We start from the raw sequence: 25,563 nt of genomic DNA, 5'->3' as shown, positions 1-25,563 counted from the left end.
TTTTCTTAATATAATGCATTCCACTAAAATATCACTCCCTTAAAAACAGATAGGATTCTATTTGTTGTCTCGATTATGTGGTGGTATCGATATCTAATATTTTTAATAAATTATCATTTTCTTGGAACAAAATATGTAGAGCTATAAATCTAATCATCAAAGTTAATAAAGCACAAAATATGTCGTTAGCTCAACTGGTAAAAAATTTATGCGAAGCTTAGAGGTCGCCGGTTCGAGTGACGCTTGGGACGAAACTAATATTACATGATATGGTTTTGGACTTGGGGAGATTACGGGTTTTGGTCCAAAACCTCCTGGTATTCAAAAAAATAAAAAAAATAAAGAACACAATTAGTTAACTTCGAATTCACTCGGTTTTGTCCAACAATTGGACCAACTATAACATCAACACTAATCCATCGTATTCATCACTTATCCAAATACACTACACTTTATTTATTTTTGTTACCAACCATTAACCCTACCATTTGCTTCTCTCCCTTATATATGCACAACATTCTCCCTCTATTTTCAAATACACCACTTACCAGAAAATGATATAAAAAGAAAACCATATTTCATACAGAAAATTACTGTATATAAAACATATATCTTTCCTTCAATATTCAAACAAATATTGAACATGGTTACGTGGGTTTTGCATTATCTTCTCGTGGCATTTCTGATTGCCATTAGTTACAACATCGATGCAGCATCTGCAGGAATCACGCGGCACTACCAGTTCGATGTAATATTATTAATTCGTCTCACTTTGAGGCCAAATATATATTAGTTATGTCCTCTATTTACAAATATTTTTAAATCACTTATTCTATTATTTCGTTTGGCAGATTCAACTGAAAAACATCACAAGATTGTGCAAGACGAAAACAATCGTGACGGTCAATGGAAAATTCCCAGGACCTAAGGTTACCGCAAGAGAAGGAGATAATCTACAGATCAAAGTTGTTAATCATGTCTCTAATAACATTTCTATCCACTGGTAAATTACTAATTTCTTATAGTCTTGTAGTGATAATATAGTTTTAACTCTTATTTGATACATTGAGCCTCATGATTAAATAGATGAATGTATGAATATAGGCACGGTATCCGGCAGCTAAGGAGCGGATGGGCGGATGGACCATCGTATGTGACACAATGTCCAATTCGGACCGGACAAAGTTATGTTTACAACTTCACGGTGACTGGACAAAGAGGAACCTTGTGGTGGCATGCTCATATTCAATGGATGAGAGCTACCGTGTACGGACCTTTGATCATTCTCCCTAAACTCCATCAGCCTTACCCTTTTCCCAAACCCTACAAACAAGTCCCTATAATCTTTGGTAATTATCTTCGTACCGTAACTTTTTTTTACCTTACATATGACTAATGAGTGCCAAATACTGATCAATGTTCTAGAAACTTAACCGATATAACCTATCTTTAAGCAGTCGAAACTCGAAAGTATTTGGATGCTCTGATTTTGATCAAATCAGTCAACAAAAAAAAAATCAATGTGCATGTTGTCAAAAAGGTAGAACATCGGTTATGATTAAAGGATTGATAAATTGATGTTTTATATTTGTGTATAGGTGAATGGTTTAATGCTGATCCTCAAGCAGTGCTACAACAAGCTCTTCAGACGGGTGCAGGCCCAAATGCTTCTGATGCTCATACTTTTAATGGGCTTCCAGGTCCATTATACAATTGCTCTACAAAAGGTAATGATCATCTTTTTAAAGTCATGTTCAAAACTAGAAGCCAATTTTTGTAACACTTACGCACATATATTTTTTAGATACGTACAAACTGATGGTAAAACCTGGAAAGACGTATCTACTACGATTAATCAATGCTGCACTCAATGACGAACTCTTCTTCACCATAGCCAATCATACATTGACGGTCGTAGAAGCGGATGCTTGCTACGTTAAACCATTCCAAACCAACACCGTGCTTCTCGGTCCGGGCCAAACCACCAACGTACTACTCAAAACCAAACCTATTTATCCAAATGCAACCTTTTACATGTTGGCAAGACCGTACTTTACGGGCCAAGGAACAATTGATAATACAACCGTTGCGGGAATTCTCCAATACCATCATCATTCCAAATCTTCTAAGAATCTTTCTATTATTAAACCATCTCTCCCTCCCATCAATAGTACGAGCTACGCCGCAAATTTCACAAAAATGTTTAGAAGTTTGGCAAGTTCTACATTTCCGGTAAACGTGCCAAAAACCGTGGACAAAAAATATTTCTTTACCGTCGGTCTAGGAACCAACCCTTGTCCTAAAAACCAAACATGCCAAGGACCAACTAATGCAACGAAATTTGCAGCATCTATCAACAATGTCTCTTTCATCTTACCAGACAAGACTTCTCTATTACAATCATACTTCGTTGGCAAGTCCAACAATGTTTTCATGACCGATTTCCCAACTGCCCCTTTTTTTCCATTTAATTACACGGGGACGCCACCAAACAACACAATGGTCTCAAGAGGGACCAAAGTTGTGGTCTTGAAGTACAACACAACTGTTGAATTGGTGTTACAGGGCACTAGCATCTTGGGTATTGAGGCCCACCCTGTACATCTTCATGGCTTCAACTTTTATGTGGTGGGTCAAGGCTTCGGCAATTTTAACCCGGCCCGTGACCCAAAGCAATATAATCTAGTCGATCCGGTCGAACGAAACACCATCAATGTCCCTTCCGGTGGTTGGGTCGCCATCCGCTTCCTCGCCGATAATCCCGGTAAGGGTTTACGTTTTTTTTTTTCTTTTTTTCTTTTGTCAATAACATATACTCCCTCCGTTTCAAAATATAAGACGTTTTAGCTAAAAGCACGCCGATTAAGAAGATCTACTTTGTAAAAGTTCAGCCAATCATAAAAGAGACTGCATAATAAAAATAATTATAAAATATTAAAGTAATATATAATTTGCATGGAAATTTGAAACGACTTATATTTTGAAACAAAAAAGTTTCTCCAAAACGCTTTATATTTTGAAACGGAGGGAGTATTATACAATTTTAAATTTAGGTGGTCACACAACAACACTAATTTTAATGATTAATAGTATTCACAAACTATATGTTTTATTCTAATAATTGTTTGATGGTGATAGGTGTGTGGCTGATGCATTGCCACATTGAGATTCATTTGAGTTGGGGTCTGACCATGGCTTGGGTGGTTTTGGACGGTGACCTTCCAAATCAGAAACTCCTTCCTCCACCCTCAGATTTCCCTAAATGTTGACTCTGACCGATCCAACGCCTCTGCAAATGCCACATCACCTTTTTCCCTTTCTTGGAATGATATTTCCTTAGTGCAATATATGCTTCTCTTTTGCCATTTTTTTTTCTTTCCTCTTTATACTTTTGTCATGTTTTGAGATTTCTGAGTTTTTTTTTTTTTTTTTTGTTTGTAAAAAGAGTGAACTTGAAGAGCTATGATCGCGTTAGCTCTTTTGTACGATATTTTGACGCAAAATAAATAATTGTAAAGTTTTGTACTAATCGAAAAAGGCATTAGCAGAAATCTGCAATGCTCGTGATCTTTTTTTTTTTTATTAATGGTATGGTAACAACGTTTTTTGCTGTGCGGGGAAAGCGGTATTATAGTGCGCAGTGGCGGACCCAGAAATTTTTTTCACCCGGTGCAAGATTATATCGAGAAATTTAACACCAAAAATCTTAAAAATAAGAACATACTTTAAAAAAAAAAGAGAGCAAAATTATTGTATTTTTGATAAATAATAAAACAAATGTATAATATCTAATAAATTTGAAATTACTATATGAGATGAAAGGAACTAATTTTTGTTAATTATACTAACTAGTAATTAGTCACATTTAATAAAAAATTGCAACGTCAACAAAAACTATACCATAATAAATTAAATACTCCATATTAAAATGGAAACATGATTCTTTTGTATAATGTTTTGGCTTATTTTTGCATTAAATGTTACAATTTTCATTAATAATTACCAAAAAAAGACAAAGAATTAATCATTTTTCCTTTGAAGTGAAACGGATAGTGGAAAAAAATAAAATTTAACAAGGGTCAATTATTAATTTTGCTGAAAATTACTTAAAGATTTGCAAATTTAACCAGGTCACTTGACCTCCCAATTGTGAACGTGGGTCCGCCCTTGATAGTGCGATACGGTTCAAATGCGGTACGTGCGGAAAAAAAGTATTTGCGGGACAAGTGCGGTTTGTACAAAATAAGCGGTGCGGAATAATGTTTGATTGGTGAAAAACTAATTTGCGGGATACATATATAATTTATAGAGAAATTGTTAAAAATGCCCCTTTTTCAATACCCCTTTTCAAAAATGCCCCTTTTGAGAGTCCATTTTTAAGTTTGCCCTCTTTTAATTTTTAATGACCATTTTACCCTTATTTGAAACAAAATTAGGTCCACAAAATACAAAATATTTTTTGGCGGGAAAAGTGATATAAGTGAATTTTTTTTTCAAAAATGGCATGTTTAAAAACTAAAAAGTAATCATTTATGAAATTATTAACAACTTAAATTAAAAACATTTTTTTAGTAAAAGTATGTTATTTGTTAAAATATGTAGTTGTTATTAAACTCCTTTATTAATCTCAAATAAACAAATAAAATAATACTATTTTGCTTTTCAATGCAGAATTTGAGAAAACCACTAGGTAATTTGAAGTTGTTGTAGGTATATGCGTTCCATAGTGTAATACCCTATCTTAGAAAACGCAAACAATATTTTTTTTCTTTTTTGGGAAAACGCAAATTATATGGAACTCATATAATTGGTGACATAAACGTTTTTGGAAAAACGTTATTAAAATCCGCACTTTTTAATGTCTCCATTCAAGGCCTAAACATAACGTTTTTTTTTTTTTTTTTTTTTTTTTTTTTGGGCAAAAAGGCCTAAACATAACGTTTTTGTTAATGATAATGACAAAAGACGTAGTAGTCGTTGAAAACTTTTCATTGGATTCCCAATATAATATTCCAAACTTTTTTTTCCCTAATAAAGTGAAAAGATAGATTTCATTTCATGTCAATAATGCCGACTAGTTTCTACGTACGTAACTGTTTATACATAATATAGTAAAGTAATTTGATTCTAAGTTTTTGTAGAAATAAAATGTAGACATATATGTTGATACTAACAAATTTTCATTTGTCAAGAGGGAATCTTTCTTCTATCAAAGAGACAAAAACCCAGAAAGCAAACAGAAAAAATACTGCCACCAAATACTGCCATAAAATGCAAAAAGGAATAAAATAATAAATTAAAAAAAGCTAAGAAAAAACAAAATTCGAGTAGAGTTTCAGACATTATTGGTGTTTGCAAGATCTATAGCATCATGCCATTATTTTGATAATATTCTTATCATCATTATATTGACATTAACTGGACTCCATTATGACGTCTCGTAATCAATAATAAGTTAAAAGAAAAGCTTCAGATCTTTGAGCAGATGATATGAATCATGAATTCATTTTAAAATGACTAAGATATCAAATAGTAGTAATATTATTTATAAAAACATTAAATTGAAGATTTAGTTTGTTAAACTTAAATTGTTTCACTTCTTTTTCCAGAGACATTGAAAATGACTATTCAGTGTAAATCTTAACAAAAACACTGTACTTCATGATACACTAATCCTCCAGATATTGCATTTTAATATTTGAAATCTAAACAAAGACATCAATCATTCCTTTCTTAATGTAAAAAGTAAATACTTGCATTAATGATACATATACACCACACATATCTATGATTGTGTATATATGTAGCATATGCAAGTCATATAATTGAAAAAAATTAGCATAGAAACCCTAAATTTTTTTAACAAAATCTCTTCTTACAATGTACTTGTATGGAAACCCTTAATAATCAAACTGATCTAATTACAAGGAAACAAAAAAAAGGAAGAAGAAGATGAAGATCTAGTTAAGAATCTCCATGTTTGTGCCAACAAACAAGCATAGCCACACACCTTCTCATGATGTAAAACCTTGCCTTCTGTTCTTTAGCCAAGCTGCTATATTTCTGAGTGATAGAAGAAGATGATGAAGAAGAAGATCTTCTCTCTTTTCTTGAGAAGCTTCTTGAGATTGAAGAGGAAGAAGAAGAGGAAGAGGAGGAAGAAGGAACAGAGCATTTGGTAGAGGAACTCCGTACGAATATTGGAGACTTTGTGGAGGAAGCACTTGTTGAGAAGCTTCTAGAAAACTTTGACTTAGAGGAGGAAGAAGAAGCTGTTGTCTCTTTCTTCGACAGCTTCCACTTCTCCTCCATCAATAATGTGTGCTTCTGCAGAGAGATTCGGTTTCAGATTCAGATGAGTGTGTCTAAGTGTATATTTGATTGTGAGTTTGTGGTGATTGAACTCGAGGAAGAGATAGTGATTCAGAGAGAGAGAGAGAAAGCGAGAGAAGTAGAGAGAGTGAGAGTGTCTATTTGCTAATTATATATGGTGCTTCTTTAATAATACTTGTAATTAATCAATTGAGATAACACATAAAAAAAAAATCAGTGGAAAAAATGAAAATTCTGTTATTTGATTAGCTCTTCATGATGTATGAACTTACTTTTCCGTCGAGTTAGGAACTATTTTTTTGGTGTCGAGTTAAGAACTATTTAGACCACCATTATCGGTGGTGTCTTAACTATTTTTTAGCTAAATCTTAGCTAAAAAAATTAAAGAAAAATCTTGTTAAAGACTAAAATCCAAAATTAAAATGGCTTAGCTAAGATCCAAATTTAACATTAAGATCCATTTTTAAGAACCATTTTTAAATTTATTATTTTAATACTCTTAAAAACCATTTTTAAGCAACCCTTGTTAATCATGCTCTTAGTGTCCACTTGTTTTTAACTATCTAAATTTCTTATGCTACGCCTACTACTATTGTCTAAAAACTTGATGTTATACAGAATTTGGTTCAACTGTGACAAGAGATCAGTAGAATTAGTTTGACTAGCTTGTAACTAAACCACGTCTATGTTTTTTTCCAACAAAATTAGTAGTTTCCAAAAAGTAAATTAATGGTTTCCAAAAAGTTGTTTATCCTAGAAAAGTTAATCTCAAAAGGTGGTGTACTTAACATCTTTTTACACTATTTACGGTAACATTTTCTATACACCTTTTTTTGTCCGCATCTTCTCTAGTTACACTAATCCACGTCTATGTTTTTTTGTCCGCATTAATGTATAGGTTTAAATAGTAAAAATATGTGTTATAGAAAAATTATGAATATCTTACCATTTCGTGTTTAAGTATGGCAAATGGCAATGAATTTTTTTGGGGCTATACAGAATCCACAAGGTTTGGGGATGTGGGCTTTTTACTTAGCGTTGACGATATAGTTAATGCTTTGATTAATGGAATTGTATTAGTTAATTAAAGTGAATTGTTTCCATAACTAACGTGGAATATTCTGATTCGCTAGATCTTATAGAACTCGAGGTCTTATTCATACTACCACAAGATCTATCTACACATTGTCGAAATCCTCTTCTTGAGATTTGCCATTAATGTTGGAGGAACCAATGTCGTACGTTTATATAATGTACATAATACATATATAATTTAATAAGACATACATCTCTATATATAGTAATATAGTATATATATCAATATATGATGCACAAATCATAATCGTTCATTTAAGGTCGTCACATGAGAAAGAACCCAACATGGAGCACGAGAAAATTTATCGGTATTGCCTTCATATCAGTGTGTATATCAGTATATGTAGGCATCTATATGTTTTATGTATAATTTATATGTTTGAAATAATATACATTAATGGGGATGTACCTTTAGTCAAGTGGTTAAGTCCATTTAACTCCGCCTTCTCCACCGGAGTTCGACTCCAGTAAGTCGCGTTACCCCGCGTAGTAGGGATTGGCTATGGATCGGGCCTTATCAATCCAAAAATGTCAAAAAAATAATATACATTAATAAGGATCCCAATATATTATTGCCAATTTGCCATAGTGGGACAGGAATCACAAGAAATAAATAATGTGGAGGAGGAATATAATAATTTTAAAGAAATTAATGGTCTAGTAGTAGAGTTAAAATTCCGCAATATGAACAGGAATCATCATCTAGACGAGTCAAATTCAGAATACCAGGCCAATAGAGATAATATTCCGGATTGAGCTTAAATATTCCGCCTACTAACCATGCTTTTTAGTAAAACTAATATAATATTCTCTTCCTTTTTTTCTAAAACATTAAAATTTCAAAAACTAAATTTAAAAGTCCATTGCAAATTAAACATTTAAACCAAAATATAGAAATTTTAGTGATCCAAGTAAAGTGAGTTTGTTTCCGTAGAAATCGACCTCAAAAACATTAAGGTCAGAAAGGTGAAATCTCATTCACATAAATCGGAAGTTTAACTGAGAATGTGTTTTTAGTCAACTGCTTAAGTCGATTTCACTAAATTACGTTATTCCGCTTAGTGAAGATTAGCTATGGATCGGACTTTATCGATCCAAAAATGTAAAAAAAAAAAAGGTCGGAAGTTCAACTACCACTTTATTTTTAAAAAATACTACAAAAACGTAAATACTTAAACATTTTGGTGTAGAAAAACCAAAAGAATTAATCACATTTTTTTAAAAAAATGAAAACTTGATAAAATCTGTATACCCCATTCATAACCAGTATAGAACCAATGTTGTCTACAATAATTGTAAGGCCATTATTTTCAGATATTGGAAACTAATTTTTTATAAAATAAGGTATTATTGTGTAGGGGTTGGAGAGGAGGGGCAAAGGGTGATGGGAAGATTGGCGTTGCTCATGATAATGATTTTAAAAGATAGGAAGAGTAGACAGGTTTGGTCTAAAATTATTCTACATGTTTTTTTTCACTTATGTCTTCAAACCAGCCTGGATTTACGCAAAAAATGAACCCACACTAAATTGTCCCCATTTTCTTGTTTTGTATTTCTTTCCTCCACATTTTAATTTCGCTTTTTCTAAACCCTAAACACCTAAAAAGCAATTGTAATTTGATCATATTGACGGATTTTCAAACTCGTGTGACCGAACAAAATGTTTGCTTAAATTAACTAACACCCCACATACATATACAGTACATCGTTTTGTGGAAACTGATACCTTACCTATCTATACTAGTATAATCGCAGCACTTTTTGTGACGGGTGGGTAAAAAAGCTTTCGGATATCCGACCCATTTTAAAAATTCCTTCACAAAAAATTTGTTGGGTCGGGTTATATTTAACCCAACTCATACACCGGATATTCCATATTTAATAATTTAGATTTTTAGAAGATTTGATTAAGATTTATAATTATGATTCTCCTATCATCTTTGTTTGATTTGTTTTTAACTGTTTTGAATCATCATATAATACATAAAGTAAAAAAAAAAAATCAATTTTTTTCTGCATATACTGTGATTCGAAATTTTAAAAACGGACATATATTATCCAATTGACGAAAATGTGTGTTCAACGTTCTACATCGATTAAAATATTTAGACAATGATTCAGAATCATATCATAAATAAGAACATTAATAAAATAAATGAGTTTTTTGGCGGGATGGGTTTGGCGGGACGGGTTTTTGAATCAACAATAATAAAAAGATTAAAATATCATTAATCCGCCGCTTCAATACGGATTTAATCCTTATTTTTTAATACAAATCACAGGACGGGTTAAGAAATTACGGAACGGGTTATATTTCGGAAATGATTTATATGGCGGACGAATTTGAATCAATATTTATATACCGCTTTAATACGGGTTAAATCCTCAGTTTATTAATAATTATCTCGTGGTATACCGTTACTTAATAACAATTGTAAACTATAATATAAATAAATATGTTATAAGGAGATACAATTTACAAAATATTTTTATACTAACTTTAAAATTAAATCATCATGCGGTGTACCGCAGGTTAAAATCTAGTATACAGTATAACAGTAACACGATTTTGTATTCTATATTATATATTTATGTGTAAATAAAGACATAATTTATCTATATTCATATAAATCACAAATATATCACTACAACATGGAACGCTTAGAAGTTAAGCACGACTCATTTCGAACCTCATAAATGTAACAACATCAGAGTGATTAATATATATATATACTACAAGAAAACCTGCGTTTTACAACTACACTTTGCGACCGAATTATTAGTCGCAAATGTTTGCGACTATATTGTGACTTCTGAACGACCATTTAGCGACCACAATATTTACAGATGGAATATAGTCGCTATTCTGCGACTAAAACAAATAGTCTTTACTTAGTCGTTAATATGCGACGATTTTAAAACCGATTACATACTAATTTATTATAGTCGCAAATGAGTGGCTGATATGCGACTGATGTGCGACTCAACTTTTGGTCTCAAATGATCGTCGCAATGTAGTCTCAAATGTGCAACTAGTTAACAACCACTTGTTATAGTTACACTTTCGTTGCAAATTAGTTAGAAAGAGTGGTATAAAACACGTTAAAAATGCAGCGATAGCGACCGGTTTGCAACTAGCACCTGAAGATTTTGCGACTGACACCTGATAAAGCGACCAGTTTGCGACTATTTACCAACTCTCTATTTTTGTTTTCTCAATTTTCACATTTTAACTTTGTTTGCATATAAAGTTAAACAATTATACACTCATTTGATGTTACTTAGTAATAAAATCTTAACCAAAGACATAAATATTGATGTTTAAAAGCAAAACATTCAAAACATTCAAATCTCTTTGTCTTGTTACATTACTCTTATGAGTAATGTTTAGAGATTTAGTAAAATATCTATATTACTTGAGTTTTGCAAAAAAATTCAACCCTAAACTAATATATGTCCTTTATAACACTAATATGAGTATTTTTGAGTGATATATATCACCATTTTGGATCACTATATGTAGGTTTCTAAATTTTATCTTGTGACTAATAGATACCAGTCACAAGACAGTCGCAAAATTGCCACCATTTTGTAACTATTGTTCATTTAGCAACTATTTTGCGACGAATAGTGCAACTATTTGTCGACCAATAGTGCGACTATTTAGCTACGGTTTGTGAAATTTCTATGATTTTGGCTAAGCGTTTAGGCGGTTCCGATTCCCCCCAATTTTTTACTTTGTCACTAATTTGCGACTAAAGAGCGACCAATTTTTATTTTAGTCGCTAAGTAGTACGTATTTTGCGACTAGCACCTAAAGATTTTGCGACTTTTTTGCGACTGGCACCTGAGATAGCGACCGTTTTGCGATTATTTAGTATTTACCAACCCTCGATTTTGTTTTTCTCAATTTTCACATTTTAAATTTGTTTGCATATAAAGTTAAACAATTCTACACTCATTTGATGTTACTTAGTAATAAAATCTTAACCAAAGACATAAATATTGATGTTTAAAAACAAAACATTCAAATCTCTTTGTCTTGTTACATTACTCTTATGAGTAATGTTTAGAGATTTAGTAAAATATCTATATCACTTGAATTTTGCAAAAAAATTCAACCTTAAACTAATATATGTCCTCTATAACAATAATATGAGTGTTTTTGAGTGATATATATCACCATTTTGGATCACAATGTGTAGATTTATAAATTTTGTCTTGTGACTAATAGACGAAAGTCACAAAACGGTCGCAATTTTGCCACCATTTTGTAACTATTGTTCATTTAGCAACTATTTTGCGACGAATAGTGCAACTATTTGCCGACCAATAGTGCGACTATTTAGCTACGGTTAGTGAAATTTCTATGATTTTGGCTAAGTGTTTGGGCGGTTCCAATTCCCACCAATTTTTTTACTTTGTCACTAATTTGCGACTAAAGAGCGACCAAATGTTTAAACCCAAATGTTTAGGCCCATTAAGAAACCCACTAAACTAACCCTAATTTTCTCGAGAAAGAGGGATAGATCTCTTCTTCTTCTCCGTCAAAACCCTAATCTTACTAGCATCCTCTCCATCTCTCTTCTTCTTCTTCGAATCGACTCATCTTCTTCTTCAAATCGACTCATCTTCTTCTACTTCTTCTTCTTCTTCTTCTTCTTCGAATCCTCTCCATTTCTTTTTTCCTTCTCCGTCAAAACCCTAATCTTACTAGCATCCTCTCCATCTCTCTTCTTCTTCTTTGAATCGACTCATCTTCTTCTTCGAATCGACTCATCTTCTTCTTCTTCTTCTTCGAATCCTCTCCATTTCTTTTTTCCTTCTCCGTCAAAACCCTAATCCTATTTTGAATCCTCACCATCTCTCTTCTTCTTCTTGGAATCCTCTAAAATCACTTCGCGAATGTTCCCAACACGATGACTGGTCGAGGACGGAGGAGAAGAAATGTTCCCAACGCTTCTTAGAGAGCTCCTGGTACGTCTATTGCTCCGAAAAGACCCACAATTCTACCTCCTCAACCGACTCCACAGCAACCTACTCCGCATCAACCGCAGCCAGAAGATGAGGCTCCACCGTCTCCACATTCACATCTGAACTCTGATGGTCCGAGTGTGGGTCATAGTCAGCCTTATTCTTCTCAAGGAAATAACTTCATGGAGTTTTCTCCAATGTTGCCGGAGCTCGAGGAAGAAACGCTACATGCTCTGAATGCTCTGCTTCAGGTGCCAGACCGGGATCAGTTTACCACGGTCCTCTCTCCAACACCGAGAGAAAACACCACTTGGTCTGAATTCTTTCTCTATTGATAAACGTATCAATTGTGTTCCTTTTCATAGTTAGAGTGTCTGAGTATAGGTTGATGTCTAATTGTAGTATAGGTTGATGTTTGATTGTAGTATTGGTTGATGTTTGATTGTAGTATAGGTTGATGTTTGATTGTAGTATTGGTTGATGTCTGATTGTAGTATAGGTTGATGTCTAAACGTATCACTTCTTTCTCTATTGTCTTAGTTTGATGTTTTAATATATGGCTTTGCTTGTGACATGATCAGTAGCTAATCAGTACACTCTAACATTGAAAGTATGTAATAAATTGTTTCTGGTTTGCTTTTTTTTTGGTTGCTTTTGGTATACTTTTCAATGTTAGAGTGTGTGATTATTGGCCATCTTTTTTTGTTGCTTTTGGTTTGCTTTTCAATGTTGTCTTAGTTCAATGATACATTTCATGCATTTGAGTTGTTCAAAGAAGTTTTTACCAAGTCTGAGTGTAGACACTTTGCTTAATGTCTTAGGTACTTCTGGTTTACTTTGTTTTTGAGTATTTGATACTATTAACTTTTCTACTTGTTTACAAGTGGTGCAGGTTTACTCGTGATGTTTAAATCAAGACTGGTTAGGAAGATTACTAAAATTTTTAAAAACAAATTCGATGGTCCCTACTATAGCTGGACTTGTGTGCCGCGTGAGAGACAAGAAAGATACTTCATCGAGTTCGCGGTACATTATTCTGTCCTATATCCTTCACATCTAATGATTATTTTTGTTGTTTCACAAACTCTTGTCTTCATGTCTTTGTGTTGTAGAAAATCCACACCTGGGATCCCTTGATAACAGGGACAGTTCAATGGTGGTTCGAGGAAATCTGTCAACGCCGGATGAAGAATATGGTGAGCTGCAGTCCAACCAGCAGGACACACCACTGGAACCACACCAACCTCTCCTCTATCTAACACCGCCTCAAATCATTCAACTTGATTTTAGTTTCCTTTTGTCTGTGTATGTGAACTTATTAGGATATGTTATGCTTTGATTAGGATAGTTTTTGAATGGTTTGGAATGGTACTTGATTGATATTTGAATGGTTTTTGAATGCATTTGCTTTTGAAATGGACAGGTTTCGGACTAATAAGATGTAACCATTTTGTGACCAAAAAGTTTCAGAAATTCTGACTAGTTTGTGACCAGAACAATTAACAAATGTGACCAAACTGTGACTAAACAAATTTACAAATAACTCTAAATCTCGTATCAAAATGGTTACTAATAAAGGACTATATTGTCACCATAATAAATGAGTCCTTAAATAGTTGCAAATTTGCAACGATATTCACCTGTCACAGATTAGTCGTTAATCTGCGACGATATATTTATAGTCGCCAACTAGTCGCAAATTAGCGACTATAATGAGACAAGGAAATTTTGCGACCGTTTTTTTGCGACTAATAGAAATAGTCGTTATTCAGTTGCAAAACCCTCTTTTGCGACCGTTTATCGACCATTTTCACAGTCGCAAATGAAGTGTTTTCTTGTATATTGCATAATACAATTAGAGCTATCATCTGTTAACGAAATGATAGACTATCTATAAAGTTAACTTTATGCTTGTTATTCAAGCGAATAAACTTGAAGAAATGCATAAATCAATCTTAAACCTTAATAGATGGTTTCGATTGTTTCAAACTGTTATTTTTTGGCGTCTATGAAAAATAGTTTAACAAAATTACCATATTTTAATACACAACAAAAAGTATGCACTTTTTATTAGGGGTATTTTGAAAACATATACTTTCACTTTCTTTTTTGGAAATAGAAAATCATGGATAGAAAAGTAAATTCTAAACATAGTAACGGATAAACCCAGATGGGAAATTGTTGTTTGTTACATTACTTGAATTTTATAAAGTCTTCTACTCCAAATTTACATGAGAAAAATTCCCTTTCTCATAGTTATAATTAATTTAAAATCAATTATGAGAAACCCACTTTTAGGAGCGGTATTTGTTGGTTTTGCTATTTTCTAAATAGTTTGTGGATTTATTATTTTTAGTCTATAAAAAATGTGATTTAACATGTATTTTATTCATTATATTTGGATTTATTATGTTCTATTTGTTTTTAAGTTTTAGTATTTGGTATAACGTATTTTTGTAAAACAAAATCGTAAATACTTATATTTTTAAGTGTTAAAATGGCAAATCTTTAAGATTCTAGTAAAAATATAATTTTCGTAAGATTTTTCAAAAATGGCATTTTTTACAAAAATCACTTAATTTAATTAAAATCTTACGAACTAGTGTATGTATAAGGGATTTGATCTAAAAACTATTAGTTCGGTAACTTCGGTTTAAACAAGCAATGAATCTTTTTTCAAAAAAAAAAATCAAATGGTTTACAAAGACAAAAACAGCATATCACTTATTCACAACGCTGACCTCGCCATGTGTTATCCCTAAATCGAAATATAGAAATTATTTGTTGGCAGCTTAGATATACATTAAACAAGTTTGTTGTCAAAACAAAACGCAACAATATTAGAGCATTTCCAAAAGAGACCTTAAATTTTCAAATATAAGATTTTTGGTTTGGAAAGGCAATCTCAAAACCTCAAATTTTAAGATTTTTAATAGTGAAACCTCATATTTGAGGTTTTACTATTCAAAACCTCAATTCATCTTTTTATTTGCATTTTGGTCCTCACAATTATTTATATCTTATAAATATTTTGACTAATTTGTTATTTTAACATATTAAGCCTTAAAATTTTATGGCAATAAACGAAAATACTTGATTTCAACAATTAGTATCTCATAATCTACAAATAAAAAATAAAGAGACTCATCTAGCTTTTCGAAATGCATGGATTGATCATATGTGGAAGCATTACGGAAATACTTAGATTCAATAATTTGGTAATTTAGCTTTATTTTATGATTTCGTTTGTGTGTTTTATTATTTTTTTTGTGCAATTCTATTTTATAACGTAATATCTTACTAATTAATATTGCTTGTAATATTTTAAATATGTGTTTTATTGTTATTTATAAAACATTTATGGTTTTATGTAACTATAATCAATAATAAGGATTATTATGCAAAATACAATTTTTTTTAAAGTTAAATTTTTGATTTTCTTTTGGAGAAACACAACTCTAAATCTCAAATTTGAGGTTTACCAAATCTCAAACCTCAAATTTGAGGTCCTCTTTGACCCTTTGAAAATGCTCTTAATGCTCAAGTATGTACGCTAATAACGCACACACTGGTCACGTATGTCTCCATTATCTTAGACTGTAGCTTAATGGTTTATTTGACTGGTCAAACATTTCAAATTTCTTAATTAATTTATTTAATATGTTTTGTCAGGAACTTTACCTTTGATTTGACCACTATTATTACAGATCATGACCATGATCATACGAATATTAACATTAATGAATATTTTTCTCCGAAATTAATAATTAACTAGAATATTTGCTAATGAATATTTACTATTCTGTTTCGTTTTAGTTGTCGTTTAAGGTTTTCTCACACAAATTAATAAAAACATTAAATTTTTTGTTTTACCCTCTATTAATATATTTTATAAAAAAATTCATTGGCCGAAACATTAAAACAGTATGGATAAAACTAGAATTTTCACCAAACATTTGCATCGAAAACCTAAAACGACAACTATTATTAAACAAAATTTTAACTCTAATACGATAAGTAAAACGAAACGGAAGGAGTATTAACTGGTAAGTCTGGTATAAAAAAAAAAGTAATTCTAAGGCCACGTGAAAACAAGGAAATGATAAAATATTTGCTAATTTTTTGTGATAAGTTATTTAAGATTTGAAACCTGGCGCCACACGCCAAAAAAACCAATTTGATTGGCGCCACACGCCAAAAAAACCAATTTGATTCACTCTTTGAGTGTAAACTCTTTGAACGTAAAGTTGCAGGAGATTTTGTTTCCTTCATGAGGCAAATTCTCAATATCCATCTTCGATCTTAGATTCCCTCTTGGATCCACATAATGATCACTAAACTTTATATTAATCAAAGCATTAAACAATGTTGATGTTAAATAATGAAACTGAGCCATTAACATGTATTTAATTGTTTTTGTTTACGGGAGTAACGTGAAAGCGTATATAATAATGTGAATTAATGTACTGTTGTAACTTTCATAATTCGTTTGAGTTTATTTTTTTAATTTTTACTAGTATATTGGTTTGATTGATTAGACATGTAGCAAAAGTAAAAAAGAGTAAAATAATTAAAATAAGAGTGTTTACATTGGAAAAAAGGTCATGTGAGATTGTCCTTAAATTACTAAAAAAGAAAGGGGGCACTGAAAATAATTTACTTCAGAATTTTTCTGATAATATTTACTGGCTGAGACTTGAGAGATGAGTTGAGAGATAAGAATCAATAGAGATTCTTTGACCAATGGGAAATTCTTTTGATGGGTCAAACGTATTGTGCACAGTTAAGTCAAAATAAACTAACATGATACGTTCAGATCCGTTGCACGACACCTTCTAATCCACCTTATATCTTTATAAAGTATTATACAATTAACAGATTTATGTTATTACTGTTATAATGTTTTTGTGTTTAATATAAATCTTACAATGTCGGTTTTTTGGTAACTATTATTGTCGAAACTAGGGGTGGGCATTCGGGTATGCGGGTCGGGTTCGGGTAAAACCCGATCGGGTACGGGTCTTTCAGGTAGAGGAGTTTAGGATCCAATAGGGTAAACTAAAATATCGGTTCGGTTTCGGTTCGGGTCTAATCGGGTTCGGGTCGGTTCGGGTTTAGATTTTTAGAACCGCTAAATACCCGAAAAAATCGGGCACCCATCGGGTTCGGGTATTTTATACCCAAATACCCAAAATTTTACCAAATACCCGAATTTTACCCGAAATTTTACTCTAATATCCAAATTTTATCCGCAATTTTACTCAAATATCCGAGTTTCACCCAAAAATTTATCCGAATAACCGGAATTTTGTCCAAATATTTAGAAAATTTACAAGCATCTCGCGTATAAATATATTTAGTCTTAAATATATAAATATAAGTGCATTTAATTTTTGGTAATTACTCTCGGATATTTGGATATAAATGTATTTAGCTCAAATATTACATATATATAAAGTTTTTATATGTATAAGTATAAGTAATTTCGGGTAATCGGGTATCCGTTCGGGTATCGGGTTCAGATCGGGTTTTACCCTATACCCACGGGTACGACAATACAAGACCCAATAGGATAAATAACTAATACCCGTACCCGCCCCGAACCGGTTTTTTTGGGTCGGTTTTGGTTCGGATACTCGGGTACGGTTTTTTTGCCCAGGCTTAGTCGAAACTTTTGAGAAGAAGAAAAGCAAATTTCCAACGTTTCTAAGTCTTAATGCAATGTAACGATTTATGCCAAAAAAACTCAATGTGACAAAAACAACTTTAAAGTGTCTAATCAATTAAACTAACCGTACTTGAATTTGTGATTAAACATACTTTGTACATTATTAAAGTTTTTATTAGTGTTGAAATGGACTTAACGTAGCAAAAGTGGCTTAGCCAAAGGATTTTTTTCCTTTTATTTTTACGTGTCAATTAGTAAACAATGTAACACGATTATCGAAAAGAGAGAGATTTTGTGCATAAGAAGATGCGTTTAGATGTTGGAGTTAGATGATTAAAGCATAGTACTATTTTTAGTATAAGAAATTATATTTCGGCTTAATTAGATGTTAAAAAAAAGATTACTATTAACTACTACTATTTTTGTACGAAGATTAATTTTATTTTATATAAGGAAAAAAATGGTAAAATGGGATTAGAAGAAGTGGTGAGGTCACATGGAAACATGTGTAAGCTGAGTAGGACATGGTCAGGTCGGCTGGTGGGTCTTAATTTTTAACGCAAAGCCCCACCATTTTCCCTTCATTTATGTACCCCAATAAATAATTCGGGAAAAATGTCGTTAAAATCCCCAATTTATTCAAAACGTTGATTTAAATCCTCAACTCATAACGAAACGAAATAAATATCAAACTTATGTTGACTTTCCAAATAAATATTAAACTTATGTTGACTTTCCAAATAAACACCAAACTTTCATTGACTTTCCAAATAAATATCAATTATTAACAGACTCTGACCATATTAGGTATGACGTTAAGTGGGTTAATAAATCCTCAACTCATGCCAAACCGAAATAAATATCAAACTTATGTTGACTTTCTAAATAAATATCAAACTTATGTTTACTTTCCAAATAAATATCAAACTTCCGTTGACCTGGCCATATTAGGTACGATGTTAAGTGGGTTAATAGATCTCGTTAACGGATGTAATTTTCTGTTAACATATATGTTAATTAATAACGACATTGTTTCATATAACAACAAAACGACGTTGTTTTGTCGTAACGATTGAATTAAATCTCTAAAGTCAATCTTAGATCCCCAAATCGAGCAAAATCCCTAACCCTAAATAGAGTATGATTTGAAACTCGGGATTTTATTGAACATTTACGACAAAACAACGTCGTTTTATGTTTAGAAGGAATACTTGTTAGTGTTTTGATCAACAAACAAACTCTGTTTTAACAGAGTATGGAGAACAAAACCAAAATGAAAAATAGAGTATGAAGAAACTTGATCTTTATTGATAAGATAAAACGTATTACACACAATGATGTTAATCGAAAAGACATAACTTTACGAACATATACAACTATACGTACGTACATTCGTGACTCTTACGTAAATAACTAACTTATATGAATACGCCTTTAGGTTATATGACTTAGATGAGATTTGATTATAGTTCAACAATACTGTCATTTTTAATTAGCGGGTCTGTTAACAGAAAATTAATCCCGTTAACATTGTCTGTTAACTCACTTAACGTCATGCCTAATATGGCCAAGTCAATGAAAGTTTGGTGTTTATTTGGAAAATCAACATAAGTTTAATATTTATTTGGAAAGTCAACATAAGTTTGATATTTATTTCGTTTCGTCGTGAGTTGAGGATTTAAATCAACGTTTTGAATAAGTTGGGGATTTTAATGACATTTTTCCCTAAATAATTCACGTAATCTTTTAGAAGTTTTGTTTTGGAACCAATCATTTGGAATTTACGAAAAGAATCGAGTTCAACGAAACATGTAAGAGTATTTTTGTGGGATTTTCTTCTTAAACCGTTTTTACATCATCCGTATGTTTATTTGTGAGTTGTGACATACAATAAACGATTAGATAACGACCAGCGTAGTATACTAGTATATTTCTTTAACAAAAAAGAAAGTATATGAGTATATTATAATTATTGTTGTTATTAAATCAAAATGTAGCATAGAAGTATAGAACTATGTATTATGTAATAATTTAAAGTTTTGATTTGATTGATACCTTTTGTTATTTCGGTTTGTTAAAATAATCTTGCTTAGAAAACTAAAAATCATTGTTCAGAAAAAAAAAAATTACATGACAAGAATATATATAAAAATCATGCATTAAAAACAGTCGGAAGCTTGAAAAAAATACTGTATTGTTGTCTAAAGTTAAAAGCGATAATATAGTTTTTTTTTGTGAATTTTAAGATACACATTTCATGCTTATAAATTATTTAAAAATATGTATATAACCTTATTTTATTTTATTAATTATTTTACAGATAGATATTTATCTAATTTTTGTCCAAAAAAGATATTTATCTAATTAATCCATGTTAGACTTTTGAAAATATCATGGATTTACAAATAGCATGAAATTTGTAGAAAAAAATTAGGGTACTTTATTGTTTAAAGTTTCAAAAATAAGATATTTACATCTTGATCTACTTGTGATAGTTAATATTAGGGTTTTGTGAAACCTTCCAAGTAATTTTTTTTTGCAAAATAAATCTCTAAGTCAAATAAATGCAAGTTAATACTACGGTGTCAAAAGTCACCCGCAATATAACTCTCCATGTATCGATAACTTGGCACTCTTTAACTCCGTTTTAAAATTTTACATATGTCAAAACGACACCGTTTTAGTTATGTCCAAAACGACATGATTTTTAGATTTTGGCTCAAGCTGATGCATCTGAATGCACCGTTCAAACTTAGCTGGATTTTTTGGATTTTTCAGATGACTTTAAAAAACTTATTCAACTGATGCATCTGACTGATCCGTTAAATTGCCTCTAAACGAATATCATTCATCTCCATTCAGATGGAGCATTCAACTAATGAAACGAACAGCACCACAGTCCTTAGTTTCTTTTGTAGCATCCAAACAAAACCGGAGCATATTATTTTTCTAAAGGGGGTTAATTTTTAATTTTTTATAAGTCCGTTGATTACATAACACAACATAATTCAAGAGAGTCCAGAATATATTTTTAGGTTAAAATCATGTTGACTGACTTATGAAACAATATGGACAATTAAAATCATACAACCAACACTGGCCTATTATCTTTTTGGGTTAAAATCACATCTGGACTGACTTATGAAAAGATATGGGCTAAATTAAATCGTCACGATTTTATTATAAAGACCTTTTGTTATATGAGCCCATCAATTTGAGAATGTCGTCGCATGTGTGCATGCACTCGGCTTTACAAACATACTAGATTTTAACTCACAGTACATCGCGAGATAATTTAATTTAAAGTTAGTATAAAAATATTTTGTAAATTATATCTCCTTATAACATATTTATTTATATTATAGTTTACAATTGTTATTAAGTAACGGTGTCCACGAGACAATTATTAATAATTGAGGATTTAACCCGTATTAAAGCGGTATATAAATATTGATTCAAATTCGTCCGCCATATAAATCCTTTCCGAAAAATAACTCGTTCCATAATTTCTTAACCCGTCCCGTGATTTGTTTTTATTTTAAAACTAGATTCTAACCCGCGGTACACCGCGGGACTATAATTTTTTTTGAAAATTATCTATAGATATGACATATTATTTTGTTTGATTTAAATGTACGTATATCTGTATATATTATATATATTACCCGCGGTAATTATTTTTTGTTTTGTTTAGCATTTAAGATTTTATAATTGTATTTTGATAGTTAATTCTAGGATTTCACTCGTAGTATACCGCCTCCTATTAATATCGACTCAAACCCGTCCTACCATATAACCCCGTCCAGTGAAATTAAATATCATTTTGTTATCGTTTTTTATAATATTTTAATTTTAAAGATATATAATTTGAGTCAATTTAAAAGTTTATTTTGAATGGCTTCCATAATATATATATATATATATATATATATATATATATATATATATAATTGTTATAGAGTTCAAATATCATTAATATTGTAAACTTTTTATAGAATTTAAATATTATAAATACTTATAAACGTTTATACATTCTTATAAAGTTTAAATATTTATAATATTCGAAACTTCATAAAAGTGTTAATATCGACCAAAACTTCATAATTCTATTTTGATGGTTAACTATAAGATTTCACTTGTAGTATATTATTCCGTATTAATATCGATACAAATCCGTCACACCATATAATATCGTTCCGTGAAATTAAACATCATGTTATTTTTCTTTTGTTTAGAATACATATAATTCGAGTCAATTTAAAAGTTTGCTTTTAAATGGTTTCTACAGTATATATATTTATAATTTTTATAGAGTTCAAATATTATTAATATATAAACTATTTATAGAATTTAAATATTATAGATACTTTAAACTTTTTATAAATTTTACATATTTATAATATTTAAACTTCTTATAAGCTTTAATATTAATAATATTTAAAATTCTTAAAAAGTTAAAATATTTATAATATTTGAAACCTTATAAAATAATAATAATCTAAAACAACATATTATTCAGTAGACATAAATAATATTTATATATTTGGTAATAATGTTTTTTGGAGTTAATCTCATTTATAACTAAACAAATTATTTATTGCCAAAATGAGGTTGGTTTATAATAAGTAATATAGCAAAATGAGTTTGTCAAATAACGATTAGTAACCATAATTTAATTAATGTACATTAAAATAAATATATTTAAAAATGAATTACTTAAAACAATTGATTTTGTCACTTGATGGTAAACCACTAAATATTTTCTGTAAACAAACCAAATAATTTTTTTAAATCAATACTAATTAAAAAAAGTTCTAAACAGGTTTAAAAGAAAAGAAATGAATCTTTACCTCTAAATAATGAGCTTGGAATTTTGATACGTACCAAATCACAAAAAAAAAACCAATCCATCCTCTGATCCACCGAGAGGACGTGTATCCAAATTAGTGAGGCAACAATTAGTTTTAAATGACTGTTTAAACACAAAACAAACAACCATTACTATTGTAACTAAGAGATATAAGTTAAGATGCTACAACGGATTATTGTTAACTCTACCAATATTTTCACACTCAAACATGAGCCATCTTACCAAGACAATAAAAATCAAAACCCTTTTCTAATTTTTCCAAAACATGTAGATTAAGGTAACGTAGAAGGACCAGTTTTTGAATGCACTGGAAAGCTCCTCAATTCAACGTGAGGCTATCAAACATATGTAAAGCCATAGAAAGACGAAAGTGAGTTATTTATCAAAAAAAAAAAACAAAAAAAAAATGAAAGTGATTCAAATCAAAGAAGAATAGAGAAGAACCTTAGTCCAAGACATGTACAAAATGAAGCCACATGCAGATGATTTGAGGAGCTGAGGGACGGCGAGAGTGGAACCATGCCCATTGATTTGATGACTAAATAACCTCATGTATATATATATATATAGAGAATAAATAGTTTATTGATTTAGGTCTTGTTATGATACAATATTAAAAAAAATACATAGATTTGATGAGTAATTGTTATCTTTAAGTTATATATATACGTGATTATTTTCCTTAAAATTCTCCAACAATTATTAGGTTATGTAATTGTTTTAAGAAATTATTTATTTTGCAGCACATTTGTCGTTAGAAAGTTTTTAAAATAAAAAGATTTTTTTTTAATTTATTACATTTCAATTAATGATGGATCTTTTATTATGAGAAATCATACCAAAAATATTTGAGGATCAAAAATGTTTTGGTAAGATTGTTAAGATATTATGTTAAGATTTTTTTTGGCAATTAATATATTTCATTTGAATTTTCTAATCAAAATAATTAATGCCATGGCATTCTTTGTAAATACTTAGTAACTCTAGGATTTATTTGCTAAGTGTACTCCAAAAATGTAAATATAGATAGTAGAATATTTTAGGGAATATGGTTACATATAAGATTGATGGATTTCCAATTTCAACCGAGCATTATTTTAGGGATAATGACTATTAAGATCAATTAATTAAGATTTTAGTTGTTATGCCAACAACTATTCGAATTGTTTTTTTAATTATAGTAGTTATGGTAACTACTATTTATTAGGACGCTTAAATATATTCTGGTTTCCTTATTATTTCTTTTAATCGTTATTTTTAAAAATTTCTAGAAAGAAACCGTGGACAATTTTTGGAGATATTTTTTGCAATGTTTGTTGAGCACATTATCTTGTATTTAAATTTTTTAATCAAAATAATTAATGTCAATGGCATTCTTTGTAAATACATTCCAACTCCAGGATTTATTTACTAAAAGTCATCCAAAAATGTATATATAGATTTAATGATTATTTATTATATATAAAAGTTTACAAATCATATCATTCTCTAAGACATTTATATTTTAATAAACTAAATATTTAATATGTATTACAGCGGCATGTTAATGATATTTTAAAATTTTATAAATATTGTTATTAACTAACATTATACCACGGGACAATTTTTGGTTTTATACAATCTTTTCTAAGTGAGACTGATTTAATATGTCTAATATTTGTAGTATTAAAAAAAAAGGATTTAATCCGTATTGAAGCGGTGGATTAATGATATTTTAATATTTTTATTATTGTTGATTCAAAAACCCGTCCCGCCAAACCCGTCCGGCCAAAAACTCATTTATTTTATTAATGTTCTTATTTATATACTACAAGAAAACAAGCTGTTTGCGACCAACGAAATCGTCCCAAATTAGTCATACAGTCGGCATTTGAGACTGAATAAGGACTGTTTTGGTTGGTCGCAAAAATTTGGTCGCAAATTTATTTGGTCGCAAAACCGTCCTTTATTACCGACCACTTAGTGAGAACGACAGATAGTCGCAAATTTGTAACCATTTGAAGACTAATTAATGTAGTCCTACATAGAGACTATTTTGTGACTGAAGTTGATAGTCGAAACCAGAGACGAAGTTGCAACGGCAAGTTGAGTCGTAAGGATGCGACGTTTTAAAGACTACATGATGGATTCTAGCGTCACTAATTAGCAACCAATATGCCACTGTTTTTATTTGTATGTGGTGGCAAATAGGTGAGAAAATAGCTATTTATTTGCAACCTCCCCTAAATTAAATTGACAAAAAAAAACTAAATTTAAAAGAAATCCTAATATGATTTATATTAGAAACCCATAAAATAATTCAGTACTACAAAAACCAAACCTAAAATCATCATCCATAACAAAAGCCAAAGTAGATTAAAAGGTCTAAAACAGAGGATGAATAAGTGTTAGAAAAGGTCTAAGCCAAGGGAGAGGATGAAGAAGTGTTAGACATGGGTGAAGTGGCAGCTGGTGAAGAGTATGGTGCGTTGGCAGGTGGGATGGCTGCTGCGGTGGTTGCTGCGGTGGCTGCTGCGGTGGTTGGTGGTTGAGAAGCTACGGTTGCTGCTGCAGTTGCTTCGGCTGTTGAGTAGCCAAAAATTCTGCAAAGGCAGGATCTTTGTTCCTCATATAGGAGACCATC

General features: G+C 30.9%; 3 protein-coding genes and 1 long non-coding RNA gene across 4 annotated transcripts in view; 2 read left to right on the top strand and 2 right to left on the bottom strand.

The window, feature by feature from the left end:
• Window positions 1-333: 333 nt before the first annotated feature.
• LOC9315270 (laccase-2) lies at window positions 334-3,569 on the top strand. The gene is made up of 6 exons (XM_002880985.2): window positions 334-748; window positions 852-1,003; window positions 1,105-1,349; window positions 1,599-1,727; window positions 1,805-2,764; window positions 3,139-3,569. Exons 1-6 carry the CDS (start codon window positions 644-646, stop codon window positions 3,267-3,269), a joined length of 1,722 nt encoding a protein of 573 aa, XP_002881031.1. The 5' UTR covers window positions 334-643; the 3' UTR covers window positions 3,270-3,569.
• Window positions 3,570-5,665: 2,096 nt separating this feature from the next.
• LOC9315269 (uncharacterized protein DDB_G0271670) lies at window positions 5,666-6,641 on the bottom strand. The gene has a single exon (XM_021028938.1). It carries the CDS (start codon window positions 6,310-6,312, stop codon window positions 5,965-5,967), a length of 348 nt encoding a protein of 115 aa, XP_020884597.1. The 5' UTR covers window positions 6,313-6,641; the 3' UTR covers window positions 5,666-5,964.
• A 6,203-nt stretch (window positions 6,642-12,844) lies between these two features.
• On the top strand, window positions 12,845-13,818 carry LOC110229331. The gene is made up of 2 exons (XR_002332735.1): window positions 12,845-13,428; window positions 13,515-13,818. It is a non-coding gene; the product is annotated as an uncharacterized LOC110229331 (long non-coding RNA).
• Window positions 13,819-25,338: 11,520 nt separating this feature from the next.
• LOC110229275 overlaps window positions 25,339-25,563 on the bottom strand; it is a 2,209-nt gene continuing 1,984 nt past the window's right edge. Inside the window, exon 5 of the mRNA XM_021029040.1 lies at window positions 25,339-25,502. Within this exon, the coding sequence (XP_020884699.1) occupies window positions 25,339-25,502 (164 nt within the window). The remainder of the gene's footprint in view (window positions 25,503-25,563) is intronic.

Source organism: Arabidopsis lyrata, assembly GCF_000004255.2.
Source record: "Arabidopsis lyrata subsp. lyrata unplaced genomic scaffold ARALYscaffold_4, whole genome shotgun sequence".
NCBI lineage: Eukaryota > Viridiplantae > Streptophyta > Magnoliopsida > Brassicales > Brassicaceae > Arabidopsis > Arabidopsis lyrata.
This window is presented reverse-complemented; position numbering and strand designations above follow the sequence as displayed.